Source organism: Hippocampus comes, unplaced genomic scaffold (assembly GCF_001891065.2).
Source record: "Hippocampus comes isolate QL1 unplaced genomic scaffold, H_comes_QL1_v1.1 scaffold470, whole genome shotgun sequence".
Lineage (NCBI taxonomy): Eukaryota > Metazoa > Chordata > Actinopteri > Syngnathiformes > Syngnathidae > Hippocampus > Hippocampus comes.
In genome coordinates this window covers 470,216-495,218 of record NW_017805536.1, presented here as the reverse complement: position 1 = coordinate 495,218, position 25,003 = coordinate 470,216, and the positions used below count along the sequence as shown (strand labels likewise).

Here is a 25,003-nt window from a genome sequence, read left to right as displayed (position 1 = left end):
TTCATCTCGTGACTTAGTTTGTACAGCAAAACACCAGGAGGCGCTTCGGAGCCATGAGTCGTCAACCGCAAATATAACATTTATTTTGTTGCATAAAATCGACTCGCAAAATATAGATTCATATATGTTGATTGATTCTAGCTTCCAAGCGTGTTTTACTTGGTGGGCATTTTAATGCACGATCGAAGAATTGAAAATGTGAAGTGTAATCTTAAAAAAATGCATATACAATAAAATACAGAATAACAGTATGATGGATAACCGACATATTTCAGTTTGAATAAAAACCGTCCATATGTCGACACAAATATAAGGTTATAAACCAGGAGGCGTACTCATGTAGACAGACCACTCGTCGCTGTCAGACGCGCTTCCGTGTTTACACTCCAGCCAGAAAAAAAGAAGGGGGGAAAAAACACTGGCGGCTGTTGGGCGAATGTTTACCGAGCAAGCATCGAGTGGTGGTGAGGGAAGTGACAGTCACACTGGAGCCTCGGTAACAACACAGGTGATCGGCTTCCACGGTTGTATTTGACAGCGGAATGTTCACTCGAAGGGGCCATGGAGACGTCAAGAAATCTACACAGAAAGTTTTGGACCCAAAGAAGGATGTTCTGACGCGGCTGAAGCACCTGCGCTCACTGTTGGGTGAGTGAAATGATACCGTGTTTTTTTTTTTTTTAATTCTTCATTGCCGATCGAGGCTAAGCTAATCGAGCTTGCTAGCTGACACCAGTCGACTGTCTTGCAGGCTGGCTGGCTGGCTGCTTTTTTTTTTTAATTCTGCATCGCCGATCGAGGCTAAGCTAATCGAGCTGCTAGCTGACACCAGGCGACTGTCTTGCAGGCTGGCTGGCTGGCTGTCAATAGCTCATCTTTACTGCTTGGAGCAACTGATCTCAACTTGCATACCTGGAGATTATGCATTTGAAAATGATACTACAATTGACATTTTCTTGAATTCCTGCGCACATTTATCTAATGAGCTAGGATATTAATTACAAACTGAATTTGGGAAACATTACAGGAGTGGAAGATTTATTTATTTATTTTGCCGAGCAATTACAGTATAACATTGTTACCTCACCTTTGCTGATCCATGGCGCATATTTTACATTACAAAAAAACCCACCTCCTGAGGTCAAGTATGTTCCTTCTGACAGTAAATAGAAGAGCATTTACTTGGTTTCTCTGTCGCTACATGTTTTTAGTGTGGTTGGATGAACTTTCTTTGTTGTAAATAATAATCGCTTTTGGACCATTTAACGAAAATTGAATTTTATAGGGTTTGTAGTTTGTTGTGCAGTAGAATGATACCGCAGCATGCTTGCAGGGGATATTGAAACATTTTGCCTCTATGCTCGTATCGCTACAAAACATTACAAACATACCAGTAGAAACATACCACTGCAATTTACAAACAAAATAATAAACTTACTACATTGTTGAATAAAACCTGTGGGACAACATACCAGTAGAAACATACCACTGCAATTTACAACCAAAATAATAAACTTACTATATGAATAAAACCTGTGGGATAGAGGTTTATTAAAACTGGGCATTAGTATCTTAGTAAAGGCAGAATTTAAAGATATGACTCTTCTATGAAAAGATCTTGTGGTGTGCGATACAAACAAAATCTGATTCTCCCTATATTTAGATTTTTTTTTTATCCCAATAGCTATATTATATTAAAGTAGTTGCATTTTTCTCTTATGTTTTATCCATGTATGTATAAAACACATTGTTATATAAAAACATAATAAAATGAATGTACGATAAATAAAAATACAATAAAACACAAAATCCAGTGGGAAAACTTACCATTCATAATATCTGGTTGTAAAACCAGTTTTCGAGGAACTCAACACATTTTGTGTGTAGGTTCATGTGTTGTTATGTAATGCACAATGTTGACTACATCCAAGCTCCTCTACCAGTGCCTCAGCAAGTATTTGTGTGTGATGAAAACACGCTGCCACAAAGGATGAGCATTGCTACAGTCACATTAGCCTTCATTCATTGCACAGACTCAGTTTATCAAAGTCAGTTCCAAAGTAACATAACTTTTGCCTCTTTAGCACGTCTTCCCAGCGCCTATTCTACAGGCATGACTAATCAACCCACACTTAATCGAACTGATCCATGCGTGTAAAACTTGGATTGAGCGTAGGTCATGCCTGGAGAGTGAGGGAAAACGATGATGTAATAGAAAGGCAACTGTTGTGTTATCATAATGGACGCTATATTGGTGTAGCAACAGATTTTAATACCCCACACATCAAAATGACGACGTACGGTTACGTTGTATGCTCAACGTTTTTATGTTGCTCTAGAATATTTATCGTTGTATCGCACGGCTTTAATTAAATGTGTAATTGTTGCTTAACAATGCCTCAGTTTACCATTGTACATGCTTGTAATCTGCAATATTAGTCTTGAATTGCAAAGGTTTTTTCCCAAGACGATTTCAACGTCATACTGTATTCATTGATCATATATATTTTTAGAAAAATGCATATGTCAGGGTTGCAGAGTGCCCCTAAATGGTGGCATATACTACTACAAAATTTGTCATCTACGTGCACGTGTGACCAAGAAATATGCATTTGCAGATTTTTTTTTTTTTTTTACCGGTAATTCTTGAATATTTCCGATTGCTGACAAACCTCTGCCCCACAATTCCGCCCATTTATCAGCAATATAGTGAAAATGAGTGGAAATGTGAATATTTACTTTGCAAGTCAATTTGGAATTCATGTGCGCACCTAAATTTGAGGTTACAGTCCACTGTGGAGCCCTGCATATAAACATACAAACAGTACAAATTGCTTCAATTCAATTTAATTTCAGCAAAATAGCTCAACACCTACTTTGGATGACTGCTAGCATATGGTGGACTCGATAACATTTGCCCTTTACACAGACAAAAGTGGGTCAGTGTGTACTCGGCTGAAAGTGTGTAGATGGAAAAAGTTGACTCGAGGGAATTATGGGAAGAATAAATGCAATTAATATCAGGGCAATAGGCGCTTTCTAAACTGGATCTTATTAAAAGTGTGCATGGACTCAATTTTTCTTCTGCACACAAATATTGCTATATCGCAGGTCCTCAATTAAAAGCTGTGGGGATTCTCTTCGGGGGGGAGAAAAATCTTCAAGCCAAGTTAAGGGCCATCATAATGCATTGAAGTCATTCCAGTTAAGTCCCTCATATTTTGTCACCAGCAACTCATTGTCGGATAAAAAGAAAAACATACAATTCTGTAGATTTCCTGCAGTATTTGATGCTGCTCACGTATTGGAAGCAGATATTTATTTGTAAAAAGGTGTTTTTGGAATGACATTCAAAAATATTACTCGAATATCACAATTTATATCGGATTGACTTTGGACAAACAGCCACCAAAAAGGTTTATGCTTCTCTTGCAACATTCTTGAAATGTCCTTCGCCGTTAAATATTAAATATCCCCGTGTGACTGACAGAGTCTATGATTTGATGTAATTACAGTTACCATTTTTTTTTTTTTTTTTTGGAGCAAAAAGGCATGTGTCTACAGAGAGTGACTGGATACTAGTTCAATGTGTATCCTGCATCTCACCCTAGGTCAGTTGGGATAGGCGACTTTGGATGAAGATGAGCAGTTTCCCAATATTTGCAAAAATACATTTAGCATAGAAACAAGCTCAACTGATGCTTTTGAACTGTTTTCATATTTTCATGTACAACATTCTCTGTTTACATTCATCTTTCTTCCTTGGACTTATCTCCTCGGTTGATTTGCAAAGCACTCACATGGGAGGAGTTTCCATGCTCCCGACTGGCTAGACTGGCCGAACTGTTGTGAGCAACTATGGCATTTGAATGCACATCACATATTTAGTCTGATGTGGCAATGCACTTCTGCTCACTTTAATGCCTTGCTAAGTGCATTGTTAAAAGTTTCACAGTGATATGAGTGAGCATCTCTTGTTCCGTCTTGCAACCTGCGGCATCAAATGCCTCTACATTGCAATAAAATTCCGGAACCGAGTTGTTTCTTCTTCCATTATAGTGCACCTGTCCTGAGTATTTGCTCATGTTGTTTTATGTTCATCAACATCCACTACTGGTATTCATTTCGCCATCGCGGACTATTTGTGCTCGTTGACTGGAAAATGTGAAATACCAGCAGGTTTTTATTATGACGTTATCTGCCCACCATATGTTCCAGACAGTATGATAGTCAAACAGTCCCCCAAAAAAAAGCCCCGAGTAATGTATGTACTGTACTGTAAAACACAAAGGAATTGTAATTGTATTAAATTTGTTCTTCAGCGTAACAGTAATGCATTTAGTCTGTACAATACACAGCAATACGAGGAAGCTCCAAAATTGAACTCCTTAAAGGTCAAGGTACATATTGGAAACAGACTAATATTTGTGTCTCAAAATTCAAATAAAAACTCAGAGGGCAAGTATGATGCGAGGGTTTCTTCTTCATTTACGTTTTTGAGACTCCACCAGAGAAGAATACCAGCGATATCAAAGCAGTGGCTGAAAGACCCCGACCCCACAATGGTTTAATTTGCCGGTGGAATGGTGAGGAGGATCTGAATAGAGCAGCCAATGTGTAGGTGTCACCGAGGTCAGAGATTTTGGGAGCAACAAGGCAATGATGAGCCTTAATTGTCAAACGCAGTATTTTGAGTATTTACTCAAAGCCAGTGTAAATTGCAAGGACAAGCGCAATGTGTGGGATGGATGGGGTGCTTATGATGATGTGGGCAGCTGAGATCTCCCATAGTTGTCCTTTACATAGCAGCTTTGCTTTGAGACCAAAGAGGAGTTTGTTGCAAATAATCAAATAAGGATGTTAAAAAGACATTGACATGGATGACTGTGTTAAGGGAAAATCTAGTTGGAATATATTGTCCAGATTATTAGTGGGCTCACGAGATGGTTGATATCGCGAAAGTGAAAATAAGTGGAGCGAGTGATGTGATTGATGTGAGCCTTGGATGCTGATGTGTGATCCAGCATGACACATAAACTCTTGACCTCAGGGTGGGGGCATCCTGCACTATTATCAATATGGAGAGGGAAAAAATGGGTGTTTTGAAAAGGGTAAACTTTGTGTCAATGGCAAGTTTTATTGCTGTTGGGTTTGAGGAAATGGTACAAAGGATTTGAATTCCGGAAGACAGTCTTTTGTAATTGATGTTGGCTTATTGTTGATTTTGCCAATTCATACTGACGAGGAAGAATGGAGAACCAGAATGGAGAATAGCCTTTCAGCGCCATCGCTATATTGCAATAAATTCTCCTTCCCATCAGCCTTATATTTTTCCTCTTTGCCATCACTGTTATCATTCTGTGGTGCTTATGTCCAACGTAAACCTGAAAATGTCTTGATAAAGTCACTCTAATGTTAAAGCCATTAAAAGAAACAAGCCTACAGTAGGTTAGAGCTATTTTCAGAATGGCCCCACATTGTTTTTATGCTCATTGAGCAGATCTGTGGGACAGAGTGCGAAAGCGGCTGCATGTTAATTTGCTGGTCATGCCTGGCTGGATTTGGCTATGGTTGTTAATTATAGGAGGCCAGCAAAGCACCCACTGCTTGTCTCGCTGCAAGCAGCGCAGAGTCAGAGGGACTGTGGAAATGGATATTCCTCAGACTCTTTGTTGCACTGAGCCACTCGGGTGTTGACTGTGCAAAATGAGAATGTTTATCTTAGGAAAATAGTTAGCCGGTGCTCAAAGGCGATATCCATTTTATGATTGTCTGTCACCACAAAGAGATTAAGAGGTCAAGAGCAAACACTGGGTAGTCAAGGACAATAACAACATCCAATGTAGGAGGGAGAATCCCAGAGTAAGTCAGAATCAGGTAGAGTTACTAAATTTTAGAAACACTACTCAGCAATTGGAAGCTGGCTTCCTAGAAAAACCAAAAACAAGCAATGCTAGCAATGCATAGCTTGTTTTTAAACTGATTATTATTTCAATTTTGTATTAAAATTTGAAAACAATATAATGCCCTACTTTGACCTTTGTGACACTAGAATAGAGACAGGTAGTGAGACCGCTAACAAAACTACCTCTGGGGCTGAATTAACAAACACTGGAGTCTCGATAAGCTCCATCCTTAACGGTTCTGTTAATGGTCTTGGAGAAATTACTCAAACTAATATCCGATTTGTTGAGGTTAGATTCTTTTGCATCTTCTACATTGAAAAAAATGGCGGTCGCACGAAATCAAGATGCATTTTTTAAGCAATATTCATCTATCCATTTTCCGATCAGCTTTATCCTCACAAGGGTCCCGTGTGGTGCTGAAGCCTATCCCAGCTGTCTTCGGGCAGTAGGCGGTTGACACCCTGAACCGGTTGCCAGCCAATCGCAGGGCACACAGAGACGAACAACCATCCGCGCTCACACTCACACCTATAGACAATTTAGAGTGTTCAATCTGCCTGCCATGCATGTTTTTGGAATGAGGGAGGAAACCGGATGACATTAAATTGTCCTTAAGTGTGATTGTGAATGTGAATGGTTGTTCATCTGTGTGTGCCCTGCGATTGGCTGGCAACAAGTTCAGGTTGTAGCCCGCCTACTGCCAGAAGTCAGCAGGGATAGGCTCCAGGAGTTGCAATCAAAGCCTGCACCTCTGCATTGTGCGGCCGACATGCTAACCAGTCAATCTCCATGCCGTCCGTTTAACGGATGTATATATTTTCAAAATTATTTTAAAGGAGCAGATATAGTATACCTACTCCTTTAATTTGACTGATGTATGACAAAATGCTCTTATACTTCCACGTGCATTGTGATGAGTGAGAAAATAAAAAGTCACTTGAGATATATTGCTTTTGTCCATCATTACGCCCTCCCTCCATGCGTTTTTCAATTTCTAGTGAAAATAGGCTCCAAGAGAAAAATGAATGTAACAGTGTGGCTGATAACAGTTACACTGTTGTCTGTAGATGACAGTTTGGAAGTCAAGGTAATTTTTTTCCAAGGTTGCTCTTCAGTCTACTTGAATATTCAAATTAAAACGTGCCATTCTGGTGTTACTTAAAATGTATGAGGGATCTTTGGAGGCAAGATCAACTGAGCATGCTTTCTTTTAGAGGAAAGCTTAACAAGGTGAAGCGATGAGCACAACACTCAAGCTCTCAACAAGGTCCTCTGTGGGGCTCGAGGGAATGCTGAGATCACTTCTAACGCTTTTGCCCTTTTGTGAAAGTCTACGTCCACGGACTTAAGAATCTCAGAAACTTCAGCCCCTTGTCATCATTTAGCCTCACAATGTAGGTGTAATAACAGCTTTTAAGAGTTTATTCTTTCAGTGTAGCTTAAGTTAGTGCAAAAAACCCCACACACAACCATCCTATGAGGGTACTTTTACATGTCTTTATGTAATTTCAAACTTTTCTTCAAAATATTGTTTAAAACATTCTACAAGTAGCATAAAAGAGCTAAAGCTACAGTGAAGTCTGGACAACTTATAATATTTTTGTTTTGGAGATGGTTGGCACTCGCAAATCATTATCAGATGAGAACACATGGCTTGTGCTCGTGGTCGCTTGTAGCACCCGCCCACACATGCGCATTCGCAAACACACGAAACAACCAGCGCATTACTCCCGATGGTGATACGCTTATTTATTTATTTTTTTACAATTACAAAAAGGCAACAACAGATCACAGAACACCAACTTAGTTTCCTTTGTGACTGGTGCCTCCGGACCAAAAGTTAAATATATGTATACCATTTATTTATAATAAAATAAAAGGATGGGTGGATGCTGTGTCAATGTAGACGAACAAAGCCGAAAATATCGGGTGGTTTTTGTCATCTTTGATAGCTACTGAAGACATGTTGTGCAAAACAAAAGACATTGTAGATGTTTCAAGTTCCTATAGGTGCTTTTGTCCCCATCACCTGATATAGGCTTCCGCCATTTAGCCGCGCTGAAAGGAAGTGCATTCACCTTTTGCCAAATGCGGAAACTGGTTTTGCATGTACTTTATTTGTCCAAAACATTAGGACCCACTTTCAGGGCATTGCAGTGCAGTTCTCTGCCAAAACCAAAAATTTTGTTATGTATTGCTGTAACAAAATGTTTTAAGATAATACTCCCCTGTAGTGTCCAAAACGGAACAATATTGTGTTTCTAAAGACAGATCATCAGCTTTTGCTCTTGGATGTCAAGATAGTACCGTATTCATTATTATTAAAAATAATAATATGTGCAAGTACTGTATCACATTTTTAATGGACAGAAAACATATACATATGTTCTGTATGACCTTAAAAATTGCTATTATTATCAGAATATCAACATTTCATTTCATTTGAACATTCACAGGCTTCTATTTGTAATCATTATTATTATTATTATACATTATTCTTACATTCTCCCATTGGTGTTTAGGCCTATTGTCATGTGTTTTGCAAAAGCCCCGTTTCAAACTTGGTCAAATCACATTGTTCTGATTTGCTTATTTATTTATTTATTTGTTTGTTTGTACATACACATGTCAAGAATATAACAAGAACTAGGGTGCCCAACCAGTCGATCGTGATTGACCAGGAGTCCGCGAACTGGTCTCAAGTCAATGGAGGGGGAGATGTAGGAGAAAATATATTAAAAAAAAAAAAGATGTATGTCTGTGTGTGCGTTCTGAATATTTTATATTTTTGTGTTAGTGCACACCACACCCTAAGAATTCCATCAGATTAACGTTCACCAAAAAAGTATGAAAAAAATAAAATAATATAACAAAGCAGGTCACCTTTAACCGACGGTGGCGCGTTACCTGCATCACCGGAAGTTGTTAGCAGTCAGCAATTTGCACTTGCAGCTTGCGATTAGAGCTGTCGCCATATATCTTTTTTACTTTTATTATTCTCATTCAAAGTTTGTTTCATGTACAATTCACCGATGGCACTGGCAAAGAATGGGAATCTGAATTCCCCGGAGAAAAACTACGATAGTGATGTTGTTGCACTGAAGATGCTGCCAATGTGCGTCCCATGCCGCCGCGTGAGGTCTCGACTAAAGTAGGCACTGATTCCTTTTTACAAACTCACAACCTCTTGTATCTACTTTATATTTCTGTTTCGTTCGTGTTCTGGGCCATCATGGCCGTTCCTCATCATGGCATGCGTGTGTGTATGCGTGCACGTGCGGTAGTGGGTCGATCGCGAGAGGTCGACTGCTTGAAAAGTCGATCTTTGGTCAAAAAAGGTTGGGCACCCCTAGACTAGACCAATTCTTTGTGGTGGATGGTGGCAGTTTGGTTTACACAGCACATCAAAAACCAGTTTGTCTAGTTTCACAGAGTTTGCCAATGTGGCCTGCCAACCTCCATTGGTTGTGGCTGCCTGCCTTATTTAAAGCTAAAATCCACGATAGATTTTTTTTTCTAAACATTTGCTAATATACCAGAGATAATCAACTTTAACACCAATTTAACAAAAAAAAATGTTAGTGGTGACATTTTAGGAATCTTGTCTAGGTAAATTAGACATTAATCATGACATTAATATTTAAGGGATATGACTGTGTTTAGCGTGTCTCAGTTTTTGAGAGAATCAAGCCTGAAAGTGTAAAAATGGAAGGGAAAATGCATTTCTTAACCTGACGGGCAGCATACGGTGTTTCTCAGGATAGAAAAAAAGTAGCGTATTGTTGGGCAACACTTTCAAGCGGATATGGGCCTGCACTGAAAAGTAGCAACAGTAATAATTATAATTTATAACATTGTTGAAATATTTAAGTAGACAAAATGTCTCATTAAACTGATCATATATCACAAAGTTGATGTTCCATGGGACTGAACTTTTTATTTGTATTTGTATTTTTTTTTTTCCAAAAATTGCATTCTACTTGATGTCGATTTGAATCTGATTAAAAGCTCAGGCCTACTCTGAATGGATTGTGGTTGAACTTTGAGGTACTACTGTAACCAGAATATTAATCAATGACCATGAGGCATGTGTGCACGAGGAAGACGAGTAAAATAAACATAGTATCAGAAGATTTTCTGAGTTTAATCACAATAAAATATGGCAGATAGGTCAGAGGAATAAAACCCCACCTTACAATTCACTCTCTCTCCGATCAGTGTTAGGTTGTTAGGGTTTTAAGGTGATTAGCTTACTCAAGGAGCCTCTCTGATTTGATTCTTTAAGAGTCCTCTTTGTCTGATTTCCCCTCATCTCCATTTTGGCACCAGTGTGGAGCACCTGCAGTGTCAGCAAGCACAGGGCTAATGCTAATGAGGGTTTTAATATCAGTGTCTCTTTGCTTGTGGTTTGAGCACCACATAGCATATCAATAATGCAGGTGGTAGAAATGGCTCATACTGTGAGCTTCTCAGATTGCTAAATTTGGTTCAGACATGAAATGTGTGTTAAAAAAAAAAGTTAATTGTGTGTGTGTGTGTGTGCGTGTGTGTGTGTGTGTGTGTGTGTGTGTGTGTGTGTGTGTGTGTGTGTGTGTGTCCTAAGGAAGTATGACGTGAAATGTGGCTCTACTAGTGTGATGGCTGGTGTGTAAATAGATCATTGGCTGCTTCAGCTCACAACAGTAGATGACCTTCACCCTCTCCGCAAACAAGCCCTGTGTGCACACTGCTCGTGCTTGTCTGGCATATCCAGTTCAAAGGCAGTTCATGGTAAACCAACAAAAAGATGCACTAATTATTCATCAGAAGATTAGCATAATACCTCTTTGCCGACCAGATGGCTTCCTTCTGTCAAATTATATTCACCACCATGTCGCAGTTTCATAGTAAGCAGCAGTCATATCTTAGAAATTGTCGTTATTGCTCATAGTGAGACCTCCTCCCCCATGTGGTTCGAAGGATAATATTTGCGACATTTCCAAATCCTTTTAGTCAGAGGTTGGAAAATAATGTCATAACCTTTGCCCTGCTATTGGTGCGGGATGTTTATTCTAGTGACAGGTAATAAAAATACTTTTGGAGCAGACCAGGGCATCATATAGTTCCTTATAATCTGATGCGCCTTATATATGGTGTTACAGTCTCTTTATATCCCCCATTGAGTTGTTCCCCTGTTCGTGTTCTTATGCCATCTAGTGGTGATTATTAGCAGGAATCAATTGTAACGTAAAAGGTTTCTGCCTGACACTAATTGACATGTGCAGTCGACAACACACACACAACCAGACAACTACTTTGTGAGCTTTGCGCATCCATTATGAAACGAAGATAATTCCAAAAGCTTAGTTAACTACTGATGAAACGAAGGAAGAGGGACACAAGCAAGACTTCTAAGCAGATTTACCCCCTTGTGAATGTGAGCCCACGAGGTTTGTGTGCCTTTTTGTTGAATCAATTGTCTTCATAACTTTTGTCTTTCATTTATTGTTTTGAAATGCTATTTCAGTTCTCATGGGTTTCCAAGGAATAAACGCTGTCCTTATATGGACCTCGTGTCTTGGTTCATGCTACATCCTGAGGGAGCTACATTTGGATCAATATTGTGATTGGACCTTGTATTTTAAATGTTCTGTAAAGCGCTTTGCTATAACTGCAGCAGTTGTGAAGGCTCAATATAAATAAAGCTGGATTGTATTGTATTATATTGTATTCCTTCAGAGTATCTTGTGGATGCCTAGCGCAACTACAGCCACTATTGTCGCTTCAATTCTGTGCGCCTTATTATACTATAAAACAGTTTTAAAATAGGCCATTCATTGAAAGTACGTTTTATACTCCGAAGCGCCTTATAGTGCAGAAAATACGGTCATCGAAAAGTCATCGATTGTCCTTCAGTAATTATTTTTGATCAACGATGAATCAATCCGATACCTTTTATTTAATTGAAAAAAGTGGTCCCAGCTCTTTTGGAATTTTCTATAGTTATCAAATTAAAAATTAGCAAGTGTTTGTAAAAAAATAAATAAATAAATAAATACTTGTCCTGCATTTCATGAATGGCGTCGCACCATCGCAAATGTAATCACCCATCAAAAATGCTGTGTCCTATCACATGAGAGTTCACAACAAAAATACACCTTTTTGAGGAGGAAGCCAAAGCCAACTGCTTGCCACAAAGCTGTATCAATACCAATACTGTATACTGTATTGTGCTTTTCAATAATACAGTATTTATAATTTCTTATGTACCTCCGGCTAAAAAGTGACGCGTGAAAACAAACCAGACTTAAATAGCACGAAACGATATTGTATTTATAATTTTGTATGTGACTGAAAATATTGTTTCCTACTAAAAACACCAGCGGCAACGGTCACAGTTTTTTTTTTTGTCGCAGCAAGCTCATATACTGTATGTGCAAGGGTCAGTTGCCTGGTGTGTGTGTGTTTTTTTTTTTTAATGCTATTGTCCAGACATGTTTGCCCATGTCGCTTGGTGTGTTTCAGGCCTTAGACAACCAAATATATTCTACTGCATTGCATTTATGATTTCTTTTCTTTTTCAGATATCATCGACAAGAGTGAGCTGAAGCTATTCTTCGAGAGCAATGGTTCGCAGATTTATTTTATCTTCTATGAAAATTTCATTACACTGGAAAGCAACTTAAAACAAAAAGGTGGGTTCAAGCTTTTTCGTTCAATAAATTCAGCTACATATCTTCCTGCTGTGTGTCACAACAAAAGAGTTAATTTTCCTCTCGTCTCCCACTAGTATAGCATTTTAAGTGATTGCTAAATTATGACAATGTAATCAAACACATCGTTTACTGAATTTCACTGCTGACGGGAATTTTCACATTAACTCCACTATTGTATTTTGAAGCTGAAGCACCTTACTTGGTTTTCTCAGGGATCAAGTCTCAAAGGGAGGAGCTGGACTCCATCCTCTTTATTTTTGAAGTAAGTTGCTCTTTTCTATTAGCGTGACTTTAAAACCTTTCTAACATATGCCGGTGCCTCAATATTAGGGTTAGAGTTGTCCTCCCTCTCAGTTCACCTGAAACGGTTGAAACAAAACAACTGGATCCTTGACAGGGGAGAGGGGACTGAGCTCAATCATTTTCTAGCTTAACTTTGTGTAATGGCCCTTCCCCCGGTTTCACCCAACAGTCTTATGTTGCACGTACAGGTTAAAGTCCTCCACCTTGTTTTTTTCCATCTGACTACAAAGACAGGTCCAGTGTCGCATACACAGACTGAGTTCTCCAGTTACATTTGCTCAAGGAAGAGCTCTAAGGGTGGCGGAATATCAAATTGGGGTTCCGAAGCATTGCTAATCATGACAGAGTATTTATCCTTCTCTCAACACTCTTTGGAGACGTGTTCAGGAATGCTCTTTGCTTGTGGTTAATGTTAAGATTGTGTTGAAAATACCTCATAAAAGAAGGGGAGGGGGGACTAAGAAAGCTACAAATAAATATAAATTTGTCCAGTGCTTGAAATAAAAGAAATACAAACATTGGGTGTCTTTTATCCAAGCAACTTGGGCTTGTGCCACAAAGTTCTAATGGTTTGTTGAAGTGTTCTTTTGTTGTTGTTGTTTTTTTTCATGATTCCATGCTTTTTTTCCCCTCAGAATTGAGTGATTTTTGTTCCCCCTCTTTCCTTTGTCTGAACAAGCGACTGTTCCTGAATGAACATCCCCTAAGGGTGGTGATTCCGTAATTTCTGTCAGGGGTTGTACTCTTCCACCGTTTTTCACTGCGACAAATGGTGGGAACAACAACACAAAGCACTCTGCTGGATTGGGAATAGAATATGATGTGCATCTGTTTCAATTAGGACAACAAATGCATTATATTAACATATATGAATGACATTCAGACTTTGAGAAAACCTTGGTAACCGACCAAAGTTCCTAAATTGTCCTTCAGTGTTCTTAGTGCCAACACAAGATAATCTCCTCAACTGTACGCACGCTCACAAATTGAGCTCTAATTTAAGCGTTAATTCATGCCTGCTGCATATGTATGCAGTTTTTCTCAAACAGAACTAATATTGAATGCAGCTTAACCGTCACTTGTCCCCTTTTAGCTCCTGTCTGTGACGACGTGCTCTTTACTCATGTACTGTACTCGGAAGGAAAGCCTTGAACGGCATATATAGGAGAAAGACATCGTTTGGTCCTAAGATCTGCTAAATTGAGTACACATTCTTTACGCCATAATAGATCAAATGTGTTCTTATGGATCGTGATAATGTGACAGAATTAAGCATTAAAATTAAATCAGCATGTGTCCTCTATTAGTTTGGATGGTTAAGTTGGTCTCAATAAAACTGAAACATGTAGTGCTGACTCACAAAGTTTAATCTCTGACCTTACTTACCTGACTACCGACTGGGGGCTGGAATTACATAACCGTCTTGCCACACGAAGAGGGGACAATTCTTTCACGCTGCCTTGCACATTTGCATTCAAAAAGCGGCTGATAACATAGACGACAACTCATCTTCTCACTGTGTTTGATTCGCACAGCTATGCGGAGACTACTTTTCAGTTATTATAAAGTATGTGACTCCTTTTCTCATGGTGCGGGAGACTGGCAGAGTATTCCTGTTTTTGTCTAATGAGGGGCAGACCCTCACAGGCACGATCATCCATTCCTGATTACTTTCCTTGGATTTCTTTTTGTCTAATGCCATAAAAGCATCTGCCAGGGTATCTTATCATACGGCATCTTTTTAAAAAGGATGAAAACACAAATAAGATTATGTGGTGGTGAGGGTTTTTTTTTTTCTTTTTGTTGTGTGTGGGTTGGACTCAGTCAAATCAGAACTGCCATGCAGTTCTCTTACTCCGATAGTCTGTGTTTGGACTAAATTGGTATTATCATCTGATGTTCTCATATCAATTCAGAAACTGTAATACGCTTTTACAGTCAGCTGTTTTTGCAGTCACAAGACAAGTTTGAACTTCTGCCAGGCTTGAGTGACTCCAGTGTGTTTATACTCCCATATGCTTGTACATGACCTTATCTGCTGACTGCCTAAAAGCAGCTCGATCCCTGCGCCACTGTGAATGTGGGACATAGGAAACTTGCACATAGGAAAAAAAACAAACCCATAGGAAACTTTGTGCACATCCATTTCCCTTCATCTTCTTGACAGGATATAACCTTACCGTGACCGAGCCGGTTTTGAATCAGCATTTTTAATTTCCTCTGTCATCTTCTCTTTGAATCCTCTTCTCTAGATTTAATAGGTGACTTGACTGCATGTCATATCAAACAGTGGGTCTCAAATTAGGGTCCCTGGCCATAACTTGGAGGTCCGCAAACCAATTTGCAATACAGTTTAACACACACATAAAACAAATATATAAAACCAATTACTCCTCCCTGTCCCCCACCTACTCCCTGAAGACAGCTGGGATAGTCTTCAGCACGCCCCGCGACCCGTGTGAGGATAAGCAGATCAGAAGATGGATGATGGATGGATGGTTGGATACTCATCCCTACTTTAACTTCAGGCCAATTAAAACTCTGACAAGGTTGTGACATATCACATAAATCTGACATTCCTGCATGCATGCAGTAGTTCGAGCTCTTGTATGCATTTTTCTTTTGTAGAGTTTTACGGGTGACAGGTGAGGCAAGGCAGTGTTGACAAAGTATTTACAGAATTGGAGCACATACAGTATTTCAGGTCAACTGTTTACATGTCGCTAAATTACAGCTTTGCAACACATAAATGATTAGCTGTTCCATGTCTTTGGCGATGTACGGTATAGCACATTCGACTTGGTAATTTCCCTCTCCTTCATGTTTTGTATAAAATAATTTTAAATAATTCAGCTCACTTTCTCTGTTTCAAACAGGAATTGAATTTGCTCAGTATTTTTTTTTTGTTAATAGTTGCGAGAACATTCAGAAAAGTTGCTAAACATAGTGACCAAATTGTTAAGTTGCTATCACTGAGTGTGCACCTTGCTGTTGGCAACCATGTTGTTGTTGGAAGCAGTTCACGTCAGGATAAATATTCAGCCGATACTGTACCTCTTTTTCACACTGAGTACGAGTACAAGTACATACTTTAGATTACTCTCCAATAGTGAGTGCCAACACTCGTTAATGCCAACATGTCTTGTAATTCTATTGAAAACGTCTTTTATTTCGATCCAAGATTGTACAAATCATTATGGTAATGATTCAGATAACGTTGTGACGCTGCGGTCTGCTGCACAAGCGCAACCACAGCTGAACAGACAGTGGAGCGACTCATAGGCACGAGTTTGTTTGTGCGCCGCTGCTGCCATCTACTGGTTAGAAATAAGAATACACTACGAGTGACTTCATTCCCAAATTGCTTTGCTTGAACTGCTGTTTTTATTTGGGGGTTACATGGCATAAGCTTTTTCAAACACATGATTGCACAGTGATTACGGAGCTTCCCAGTCGAAGAGTTCTGATAAAAGAACAAACTGCGGTTGTATGAGGGTATCTCAAATTCCTTCATTTTTACGCTATTATTTTGACTCCTTCCAGGTTTTTAAATTCCACTTGTATAACTGTTGCACTGCCATTGCTATTCCCTATGTTCAAATCATTGATCTCTAAGTCAAAGGAGTGTGAATGAGCAGTAGCTCTTAGAGTCCACGTTTGTCAAAAAAAAAAAAAAAAAAACCCCTCATGGACCTGTATTCTCCACCATTTTTGGGTCCTGTAGCGAGAAGTCTAAGCACGGATCATGTAAATGTCCTAAGGCTGTAGCTGCAGCACCGTAATGCTCCCATCGTTATGCTGGCGTATGGCTGCAGCTTATCGTAATTCCGGCAACCTTCGTAGTACAGAGGAGTCTGCTTTCGCCTTGAATCTGCCAGTAAATTCCTCATTGTTAGGACCCCCATTCCGGCTCCATGGGGAGTCTTTTGGAGTGAGCTTCTCCATCTCGTTCCTGCTCTCCTTTCCCGGTGCTCTGTAAGTGATAGAAATGGGGGTGTTATTGTGTCTGCGAGTGCACACAGACATCTACGTTGGGGAAAGCTTAACCATGCTACCCTGCTGGGTTACAGCCTCGGATAATATGCCTCCTATCCCAAGGAGACAGACAGAGAAAGGCCAACACAGATCCTGTACAGAGTTGCGATAATCCCACGCAGGATCTATAGGAAAGTGCAGGTACACGTCTTTCAGCATCTCTGCTGTCACCGATAATGAAAGGGATTTAGTCCCAAGGACAAGAAGGGAAAGTTAATGATGGAGGAAGAAAAGGGAGTTGTTGACAAACCAAGTCAATCAAAAACAATCGATGATCTCTTGAGTAAGCCAAATAGTAAAATCATCCAACATCAGAAATACTTTGCGCAAAAGCAATGTTCAAACTTTCAATGTACATTAGGTTAATTACACATGCAATTCTATATGGGCACAGAGTAATCAAGAGATGTCAGGCTGAGGGGCAGTGAGCAAATAGTCTCCTCAGGAGGGGGATTGGCGCGGTGATCCCCCATTTCCCCTCTTGCTTCCATCCATATTCCTAACCTCATCACTGCCCGTATTGATTGCCTTCACCGTCTTCATGAGTCCCTTCCTTATTTTTTTGTTGTTGTTGTTTTTTTTTTTGTTTATTGAACATAAAAACATATACAGTAATAAATTGACAGAAAGTAAGGTCAGTAAAATAGTCGTCATACACACAATTATTATGTTCAAAGGAGTAGGAAGAAGTAAAAAACTTAGCTAGTCCTACCCCAAGTTATGTATTTAAATATAAATAGATCATTTTTATATCAATCAGAAAAAGAAAGAAAGAAGTCTCCGTAAAAGCTCATGCTTTTACCCTTAACCGTGATATTTTTACAACTTTTGGTTAATATCGGGATTTTATACATACACACCCTAGCACTTTTATATGTCGATTTTTTTCTTGTATTCATAATGGATATTGCAGTACATTACTCCATTTATCAGCTTAATTCTATTTTGATCAACTCTTATTTCATAGTCTTTGTTGTTCATTTGAACATTTATTGTGTTATTGTTATTCCATTATTTACACTCTTGGTATGAATAATAATATTGTTTGGCGTAGTAGCATCAGTTTCCCTGCTTGATAAAACAAAGAAAGTCCTCCTCAGTACATGCATTTTCTATGAGCAGGTGATGGTTTGTTTTTGCAGAAGTTTTCTTTAGTATTTAAAATCTTTTTAGTTTTGTCATCCAGATGCAGAAGTACAACAAGCTCCTCTGGGGCAAGTATTGCGCTTCCCTTTTTTCCCACTTACTGTGGCAGACCTTTTTTGTTTTGTTTTTGGGTTTGGTTTTTTTGTACCATGGCAGGCTTTACCTCTAACTTGAAAGCATGAAGTCTTTGTGGTTCACTGATTTTGAGTTGATGAGCCCTTGGCACATCGCTCACATTTCAATAACTGTTGTGGACTGTGTGTGAAAGCACCGCACACGTCCTCCATCTCCCCAGCAATTTTTTAAATCTGTCCAGATAAGAGGCCGCTAACCTATACTACTGCATTTAACGGTAATGATAGGCTGCTAATAGGTTAGGGCGGTCTAATTGAGTTGGTTGGCAGTGAGGGGATGATATTTCTCTGTGCTTTGGCATGTTGTGTCGAAGAAGGCAAAGAGAGTTAAAAGGCTGAGGTCCTTAAGTGCATGCTTGCCAAATGGTACAGCACAAAAATAATCACTGCTCATTGATTAGATAAAATACACATCGACAAAGGCATTCTGCACTAGTCTGGAGTATTTCCTGAAATGTTGTAGTAGTAGAGTTAAAGCTCGAGTAATGATTATTTGGCTTATGACTAACTTTGCATAATTTGTTTTCAACAGAAAATTCTGCAATTTCTGCCAGAGAAAATCTACAACCGGTGGCAGTTTCACAGTATAGGTATGTGGCACTCACTTTTTTCACAAATGAAATGTCAAACATTTTCTGTTACCGGTAAGTATATTTTAGCGATATATCCCGGTACCTGATTTTTCATCATTATGCTCGCATAACATTTGAGATGTCTTCGTTTCGCACACCAAAGAAAAAATAATTAGTCTTATCTTTGAATTGAAAAGAGAACTGCTAATTAGGGCTTTTTTGTAATGCAAATAATTAATTAAATTATGCTGGAAGGTGTTCAGACTGGTTAACTCGTGCGCCTCACAGTGCAGTGGTGCAGGGTTCAATTCCGGCTCGGGCCTTCGGCCTGTGTGGAGTTTGCATGTTCTCCCTGTCCCTGTGTGGGTTTTTTCCGGGCACTACGGTCTCCAATCCACATTCCAAAAACATGCAGGGTAGGTTAATGGAACACTCTAAATTGTCCCTAGATGTGAGTGCGAGTGCGAATGGTTGTTCGTCGTCTCTGTGTGCCCTGCGATTGGCTGGCAACTATTGCTGGTGACAGCTGGGAGATGTGCCGGCACACCCCGCGACCCTTGTGAGGATAAGCGGATCAGAAAATGGATGGAGTTCAGACCCCCATAGAATGAAAAGGACCGTGCAAGTTGTGATAAACCCAATTAGAATATTTCATTGTCAGCGCAACAGTCATGGCTCTTAAACATCCATTTTTATTTTACATAACATTGCAGCTGCTATTGTCGTTGTTCTAAAGTCAGATACAGTAGAACACGATTATTTAATTCAACCCTCAATTCAAAGAAATCATGACAGTAGACTTAAACTGTATTGTTTATCCTGAACACACTTTCGCTGAGGTAAAATTTCTTGGGCCGCCTGTCGTTTCCTCTCAAGACATCTCTTTCTTTCTCTCTCTCTCTCTCTCTCTCTCTCTCTCTCTCTCTCTCTCTCTCGCCCTCGCTCTCGCTCTCTCTTTCTCTCGCTCTCTCTCTCGCTCTCTCCTTGTCACACACAACCCAAGACATTTAGCAATCAGAGCTTTGTCTTATTTGATTGCAGCCGACAGCTTCTTTTAATGCACGTCACTGCCAACAAATGTTCATTTTCATCAGGAAAATGCGATTCAGCACCCCCCAAGGCCCCATCAAGGTTGATATGCCTTGGTAGCGATCACACCTACACCTGTCCATTTTGCAGTGTTTGTTGTGATTGTGAGCATCTGTGTGTCTGTAGGTATGGTGAATATGAGGCGGGCTTACCATTTGTTGCTTGTTTTTTTTTTTTTTTTTGTCAGGTTCTATCCTGAAAAAGCTTCTACACACTGGAAATTCTTTCAAGGTAACATTAATCTAAAAATATAATAAGTACATGTCCATGGGTAAACAGTACCCCACTGATGTTACTTGCCAAATTGTTCCAGTTTTTTCCACTTCAACTAGAGCCACTGCTTAATGCTTTCTCCTCACACCATTTTGTGTTCATACCTAATACTCGCTCTGTGAATTTTGGTCTAGATCCGGTGTGAGGGGATGCGTCTCTTCCTGCTGTGGTTGCAAGCCTTGAGGGACAATTGTGCTGAGGAGCAGTTCCTTATCTATGCCTGTCTGGTGCCAGGTTTCCCAGCAGTGCCCTCGTCCAGGGGGCCTTGCACCCTTGACACGATCATTTACAACCCTTTCTCCAACCCACCTGACGGTGAGCAAGGAATGAATACAATATCTGATATACCGCTTCATGCTTATTTTTTCCCCCTCACCCAGTTCTTGCTTTAAAATAGACGATGACGTGGCTCTTTTCTCATCATATATGTCAATGTGAACAGCTAAAGTGGTGCCTGAAGAGATCACCCCGCTTGTTCCGGCTGTGGCTGGCGAGAAGGGAGCAGATGACCAGACTTGTTACGTCCTTGAAACCCTTCTCAAGTTCATGGTTACCCAGGTAATTGATGCTGTTGCAAGGGAAATGACACAGGACTATATTTCTCATCATATTTGCCGCTTGTCCACATCTCACCTAAATTGAATTGATTTTGGTTGTCCTGATTATTCATTTTAAAATAGTATTGAAAAATATGACATATTGTTGATTGATTGTTGATGGATACTATAGTTATCTGTCTTGATTTACAGCTTGCTTCTTCGTTAATTAGGTTTTGTGTGGGTGACATGAGCATTTTTTTTCAAGTGCTTCTATGTTTTCCAATTGCTGATAATAATGAGAACCCAAACATTATGGCAGATGTTAAGTGTGTACAGTCATTCCATTTGCACCAAGGCAATGCTATTTTCCCTTTTCGAGATATTTTGAAGGACAATGGCTTCAATCTTTTATGCAGCAAACAATAAACGGTGACCGACTGAGTGATTATGTATTCATCTCCACTCCCTGTCGCCTGACCTTGTCAGTCTTTGTTCTGTTTACCCTTCCAGGCATCCAGCTTAGAGTGGAGGAACAAAGAAAACCAGGAGACAGGCTTCAGGTTTCTCTTCAGCCTGTTCAAGAAGTACTACCTTCCGCATCTCTTCCCCTCCTTCACAAAGCTCACAAATCTCTACAAGCCTTTATTAGGTAAGGAGGTGTTCATCACATTCAATAAATATGTCACCAGGAATTACTGTGTCACTGTATTCTGTCTGGCGGGCAGCACAGTGGCGATCGGTGAGCACATCTGCCTGACAATCCTGGATTCAAATTCGGTCTCTTGCATTCCTCTGTGGCATTTGCGCTTTCTCCCGATACTCTGGTGTCCTCCCACATTCCAAAATCATGCGTGGCAGGTTAGCGGAACACTCTAAATTGTCCCTGGGTGTGATTGTGAGTTGTGATGGGCTACCACTCAGTTCAAGGTGTACCCCGCCTCTCACCGAAAAACAGCAGGCGTGTGCTTCAGTACACCCGTGACCCTAATGAGAATATGCAGTACAGAGAATTGATGGATGGATGCGTTGTCTGTTTTATGTATGACAGAACAAAACAAAAAAATTCACATGTATTAATACTAGCATGTAGATTTCTTGTCTTATCTGCTATCCAAGAGGAGTGTCAAATCTGCTTTTGCCACTTAAGTTTTAACCCCTCAGGACACAAGCTTTCCTGTGTCATGACTCATTCTCTCTCTCTCTCTCTCTCTCTCTCCCTCCCTCCCTCTACTTCTTCTACAATTAGACCTCCCACATCACAGACCAAAACCCTTGTATGTGCCAGTGACAAGGAACAACGAGAGCACCTTCTGCACTAGGGACCAATACCTGGCTCCCCGTGTAGCCTTCATCACCTGGCTGGTCACTTTCTTCCTCAAGAAGAAGTATATCAGCAGCGCTGCAACAGCGCAGAATACAAAGAATGGCCCTGAAGTCCTTCCCAAACTCATCCAGGTGGGAATTATGCAACCGTGGATGTTGGTTTTGCGGTTAATTAAAAGCACTGTCAGGTCCCTTTATCCAGCATATTCTTGTAATCTGCAATACTGTGCAAAAGTCTTGGGTAATCACCAGCAAAAACAACCAAACCATTTTCATATAAGTCAGTCAATGATTGGTGTATGAAGCAAGGAATAAAATGCTGATAATGTGGGTAAAGCTAGCGACAGAGGAATATTCACCATTGCATTCACTGCTATAAATGCAACATGTCCTCCTTGCAGAGTCATATTTGAGCTTTCCTTCTGTTCATATTCCTCTATAGGCCAAGTAGTCATCCGTTTATTAGTTAAAATTGGAAGAAGCAAACAAAGAGAATTCTCAGGGCACGGAATCTTATGTTACAACTGGAGTGTCCCGGTTGTCGTAGACCTGGTACTCACATGTATGTCCATTAAACTATGTCCTGTATCTCACAAGTACGACGTGTCCAGACTGTCACTGCAGGCAGTAGCAGCCAGGAAAAGGAGAAGGAGAAGACATCAGATGGGGACACAAACGGGCCGACGGGGGAGCCTGAGAAGAGCCACTCCAACAGCAGCACACTCTCAGATCGACGGCCCAGCGATTCCAGTTTATGTAGCATTGAGGAGGAGCACCAGTACGTCTATGACATGGTGCATGCCATCTTACTATCCACCAGGGACAATGTGAATTTTGTCAACGAGGTCTTCCACCAGGTATTTATCGCACTCTTGTCAAGTATTTGTACTTCCTTGTAAAATGGACGCAATCTAATTACATTGTGTCTGGTGAGTTTGCCTGGAATTAAAGGAATTGCGTTGCCCTCTGCTGGCCGTGTGTTGCACAGATCCTTCCAGCTGACACAATTATGCAGCCTCATCACAAATGCAACAATTGTGTTCTTCTCTCTAAAGGCTTTCCTGTTACCATCCTGCGAAGCATCGGCGACCAGGAAGGTGATCAAAGTGTACCGAATGTGGATACTGCAGGAGAAGCCCAGCTTTATGACTGAGCCAGACAAAACTGCACAAGATGATGAAGTAGATGGTAGCACTGAGCAGATACTCAGCACAGAGAATAATAACATGCAAGCACAGGTATTGGTGGACATATTTTGACGATTGCATTTACTGGAAAAATGCGTGATCATGAAATTGTGGAATCTTAACATTTAGAATGTGTGCCGATTGCCACACACTGTTCTTGTCATTTATAAAGAGGTCGGAAATGTGTACATAATTCACATTTGAGTTTTAAATTGTGTGAGTTTGGTTATTTTTTCAATTAATCAAGCTGTTGGTAATTTTATTTAAAGGGGAAGAAGTCAACACAAAATATTTCTTGACAATAATATGTTCTAAATGCGGCCCGACTATTTAGTTCTGATTAATATTGGGTTTGTAGGATATATTTTAAGCAGCAAAATCCATTTAAGCGTTTTTCGTCATCGCATGGGGCGGGTATTTTACCACTTGGTGTTGATTGAAAATAACATTACAGTTGCTCAGGGCTCAGGTAACGACCAATCGTGCCTCGCCTGTTTTCTGAGTTTGGTCATGTGATGTTCGTAAGCTGAGCCGTATAATGTGTCCTGCAAGTTTCTGACATGGGTTGTAAAATTCCGTAATTGAATTATTGATCTAATTTTGAGAGGTTGACTGTCTTTTAACAGATACTTCAGAGTCACGGCCACAAGCGATCATCAAGTTGGGGAAGGACCTACTCTTTCAGCAGTGCGATCAGTCGAGGTTTTCTCACAGAGGAGAAAAACAGGGATATCAAGGCGGGCATCCAGCCCACACTCCAGGTCTGTCCGTTTTACATCGTTTTTACATGTCTGTCATAATACTAGATTACTGCATTCATATGTCTCCAAAATTGTAGGTGTTCCTGACAAACTCTTCAAATGTTTTCCTCCTGGAGCCATGCCAGGATGTGCCCAAGCTCCTGGAGAATCAGGTTGAGGTGTGCAAGTGCGTCCTGAACATCTACCGACACATGATCATGGAGCACACCATGAACACAGAGACCTGGTCAGTATTATCTCTCTCTCTCTCTCTCTCTCTCTCTCTCTCTCTCTCTCTAATACACACACGCACACGCACACACACCCACACACACACGTTGTCTTTATTCCGTTCCATTATTTTCAGGGAGCAGATGTTGCAGGTCCTACTGAGGATCACTGAAGCAGTGATGAAGAGGCCATCAGAAAACCAAAGAAAAGACGGCTTTGCTGAAAGTTTGGCATCCATCCTTTTTCGCGTATGTCTGCCCTTGACAAGTGTAATATTTATTTTATCAATTTATCAATTTTTTTTAAATGAGTTAGGAGAAAGGCAAATAAGACATTGCAAACTGTAGGTGGTTTCTTTTGTCATATTGTAGCGTTTGAACTCGATCTACGTATTCATATTTGTTCTTATGTTGCATTCAGACCATCATTGTGGCATGGGTGCGAGCCAACCTGTGTGTGTACATCTCTCGGGAGCTGTGGGATGAGCTGCTTTCAGTGCTGTCCTCTCTGACTTACTGGGAGGAGTTGGTGACAGAGTGGGCCAGCATCATGGACTCCTTGACGGCTGTGCTGGCCCGCTCTGTTTACGGCCTAGACATGGCCAACCTGCCTCTGGATAAACTCAGTGAACAGAAGGAGAAGAAGCAGCGAGCACGTGGTGAGGAAGACGGCAAAAAAAAAAAAACAAACAAACACACACATACACAAATACACCAAAAAAAAAAAAGCTAATTGCATTTTTATAATTTACCTAATGTAGTCAACAGATAATGAAAATTTCACCTCGGTATAGTTCACTGTGTCCCTTTCGTTTCTGATACAATACTCCT

General features: G+C 40.2%; 1 protein-coding gene across 5 annotated transcripts in view; it reads left to right on the top strand.

The window, feature by feature from the left end:
• Window positions 1-353: 353 nt before the first annotated feature.
• The window catches only part of ralgapa2 (Ral GTPase activating protein catalytic subunit alpha 2), an 89,486-nt gene continuing 64,836 nt past the window's right edge, over window positions 354-25,003 (top strand). For 4 of the 5 annotated variants that reach the window (XM_019878277.1, XM_019878279.1, XM_019878275.1 and 1 more), the window contains exons 1-15: window positions 355-648; window positions 12,470-12,580; window positions 12,814-12,863; window positions 18,752-18,809; window positions 20,068-20,111; window positions 20,288-20,468; window positions 20,596-20,711; window positions 21,203-21,341; window positions 21,939-22,147; window positions 22,627-22,872; window positions 23,071-23,253; window positions 23,829-23,963; window positions 24,041-24,189; window positions 24,310-24,421; window positions 24,594-24,831. In XM_019878277.1, the coding sequence (XP_019733836.1) occupies window positions 543-648; window positions 12,470-12,580; window positions 12,814-12,863; window positions 18,752-18,809; window positions 20,068-20,111; window positions 20,288-20,468; window positions 20,596-20,711; window positions 21,203-21,341; window positions 21,939-22,147; window positions 22,627-22,872; window positions 23,071-23,253; window positions 23,829-23,963; window positions 24,041-24,189; window positions 24,310-24,421; window positions 24,594-24,831 (2,077 nt within the window). In that variant the 5' untranslated portion in view covers window positions 355-542. Of the gene's footprint in view, window positions 649-12,469; window positions 12,581-12,813; window positions 12,864-18,751; window positions 18,810-20,067; window positions 20,112-20,287; window positions 20,469-20,595; window positions 20,712-21,202; window positions 21,342-21,938; window positions 22,148-22,626; window positions 22,873-23,070; window positions 23,254-23,828; window positions 23,964-24,040; window positions 24,190-24,309; window positions 24,422-24,593; window positions 24,832-25,003 lie in introns of all 5 variants that reach the window. The other variant, XM_019878276.1, reaches the window with a different exon arrangement.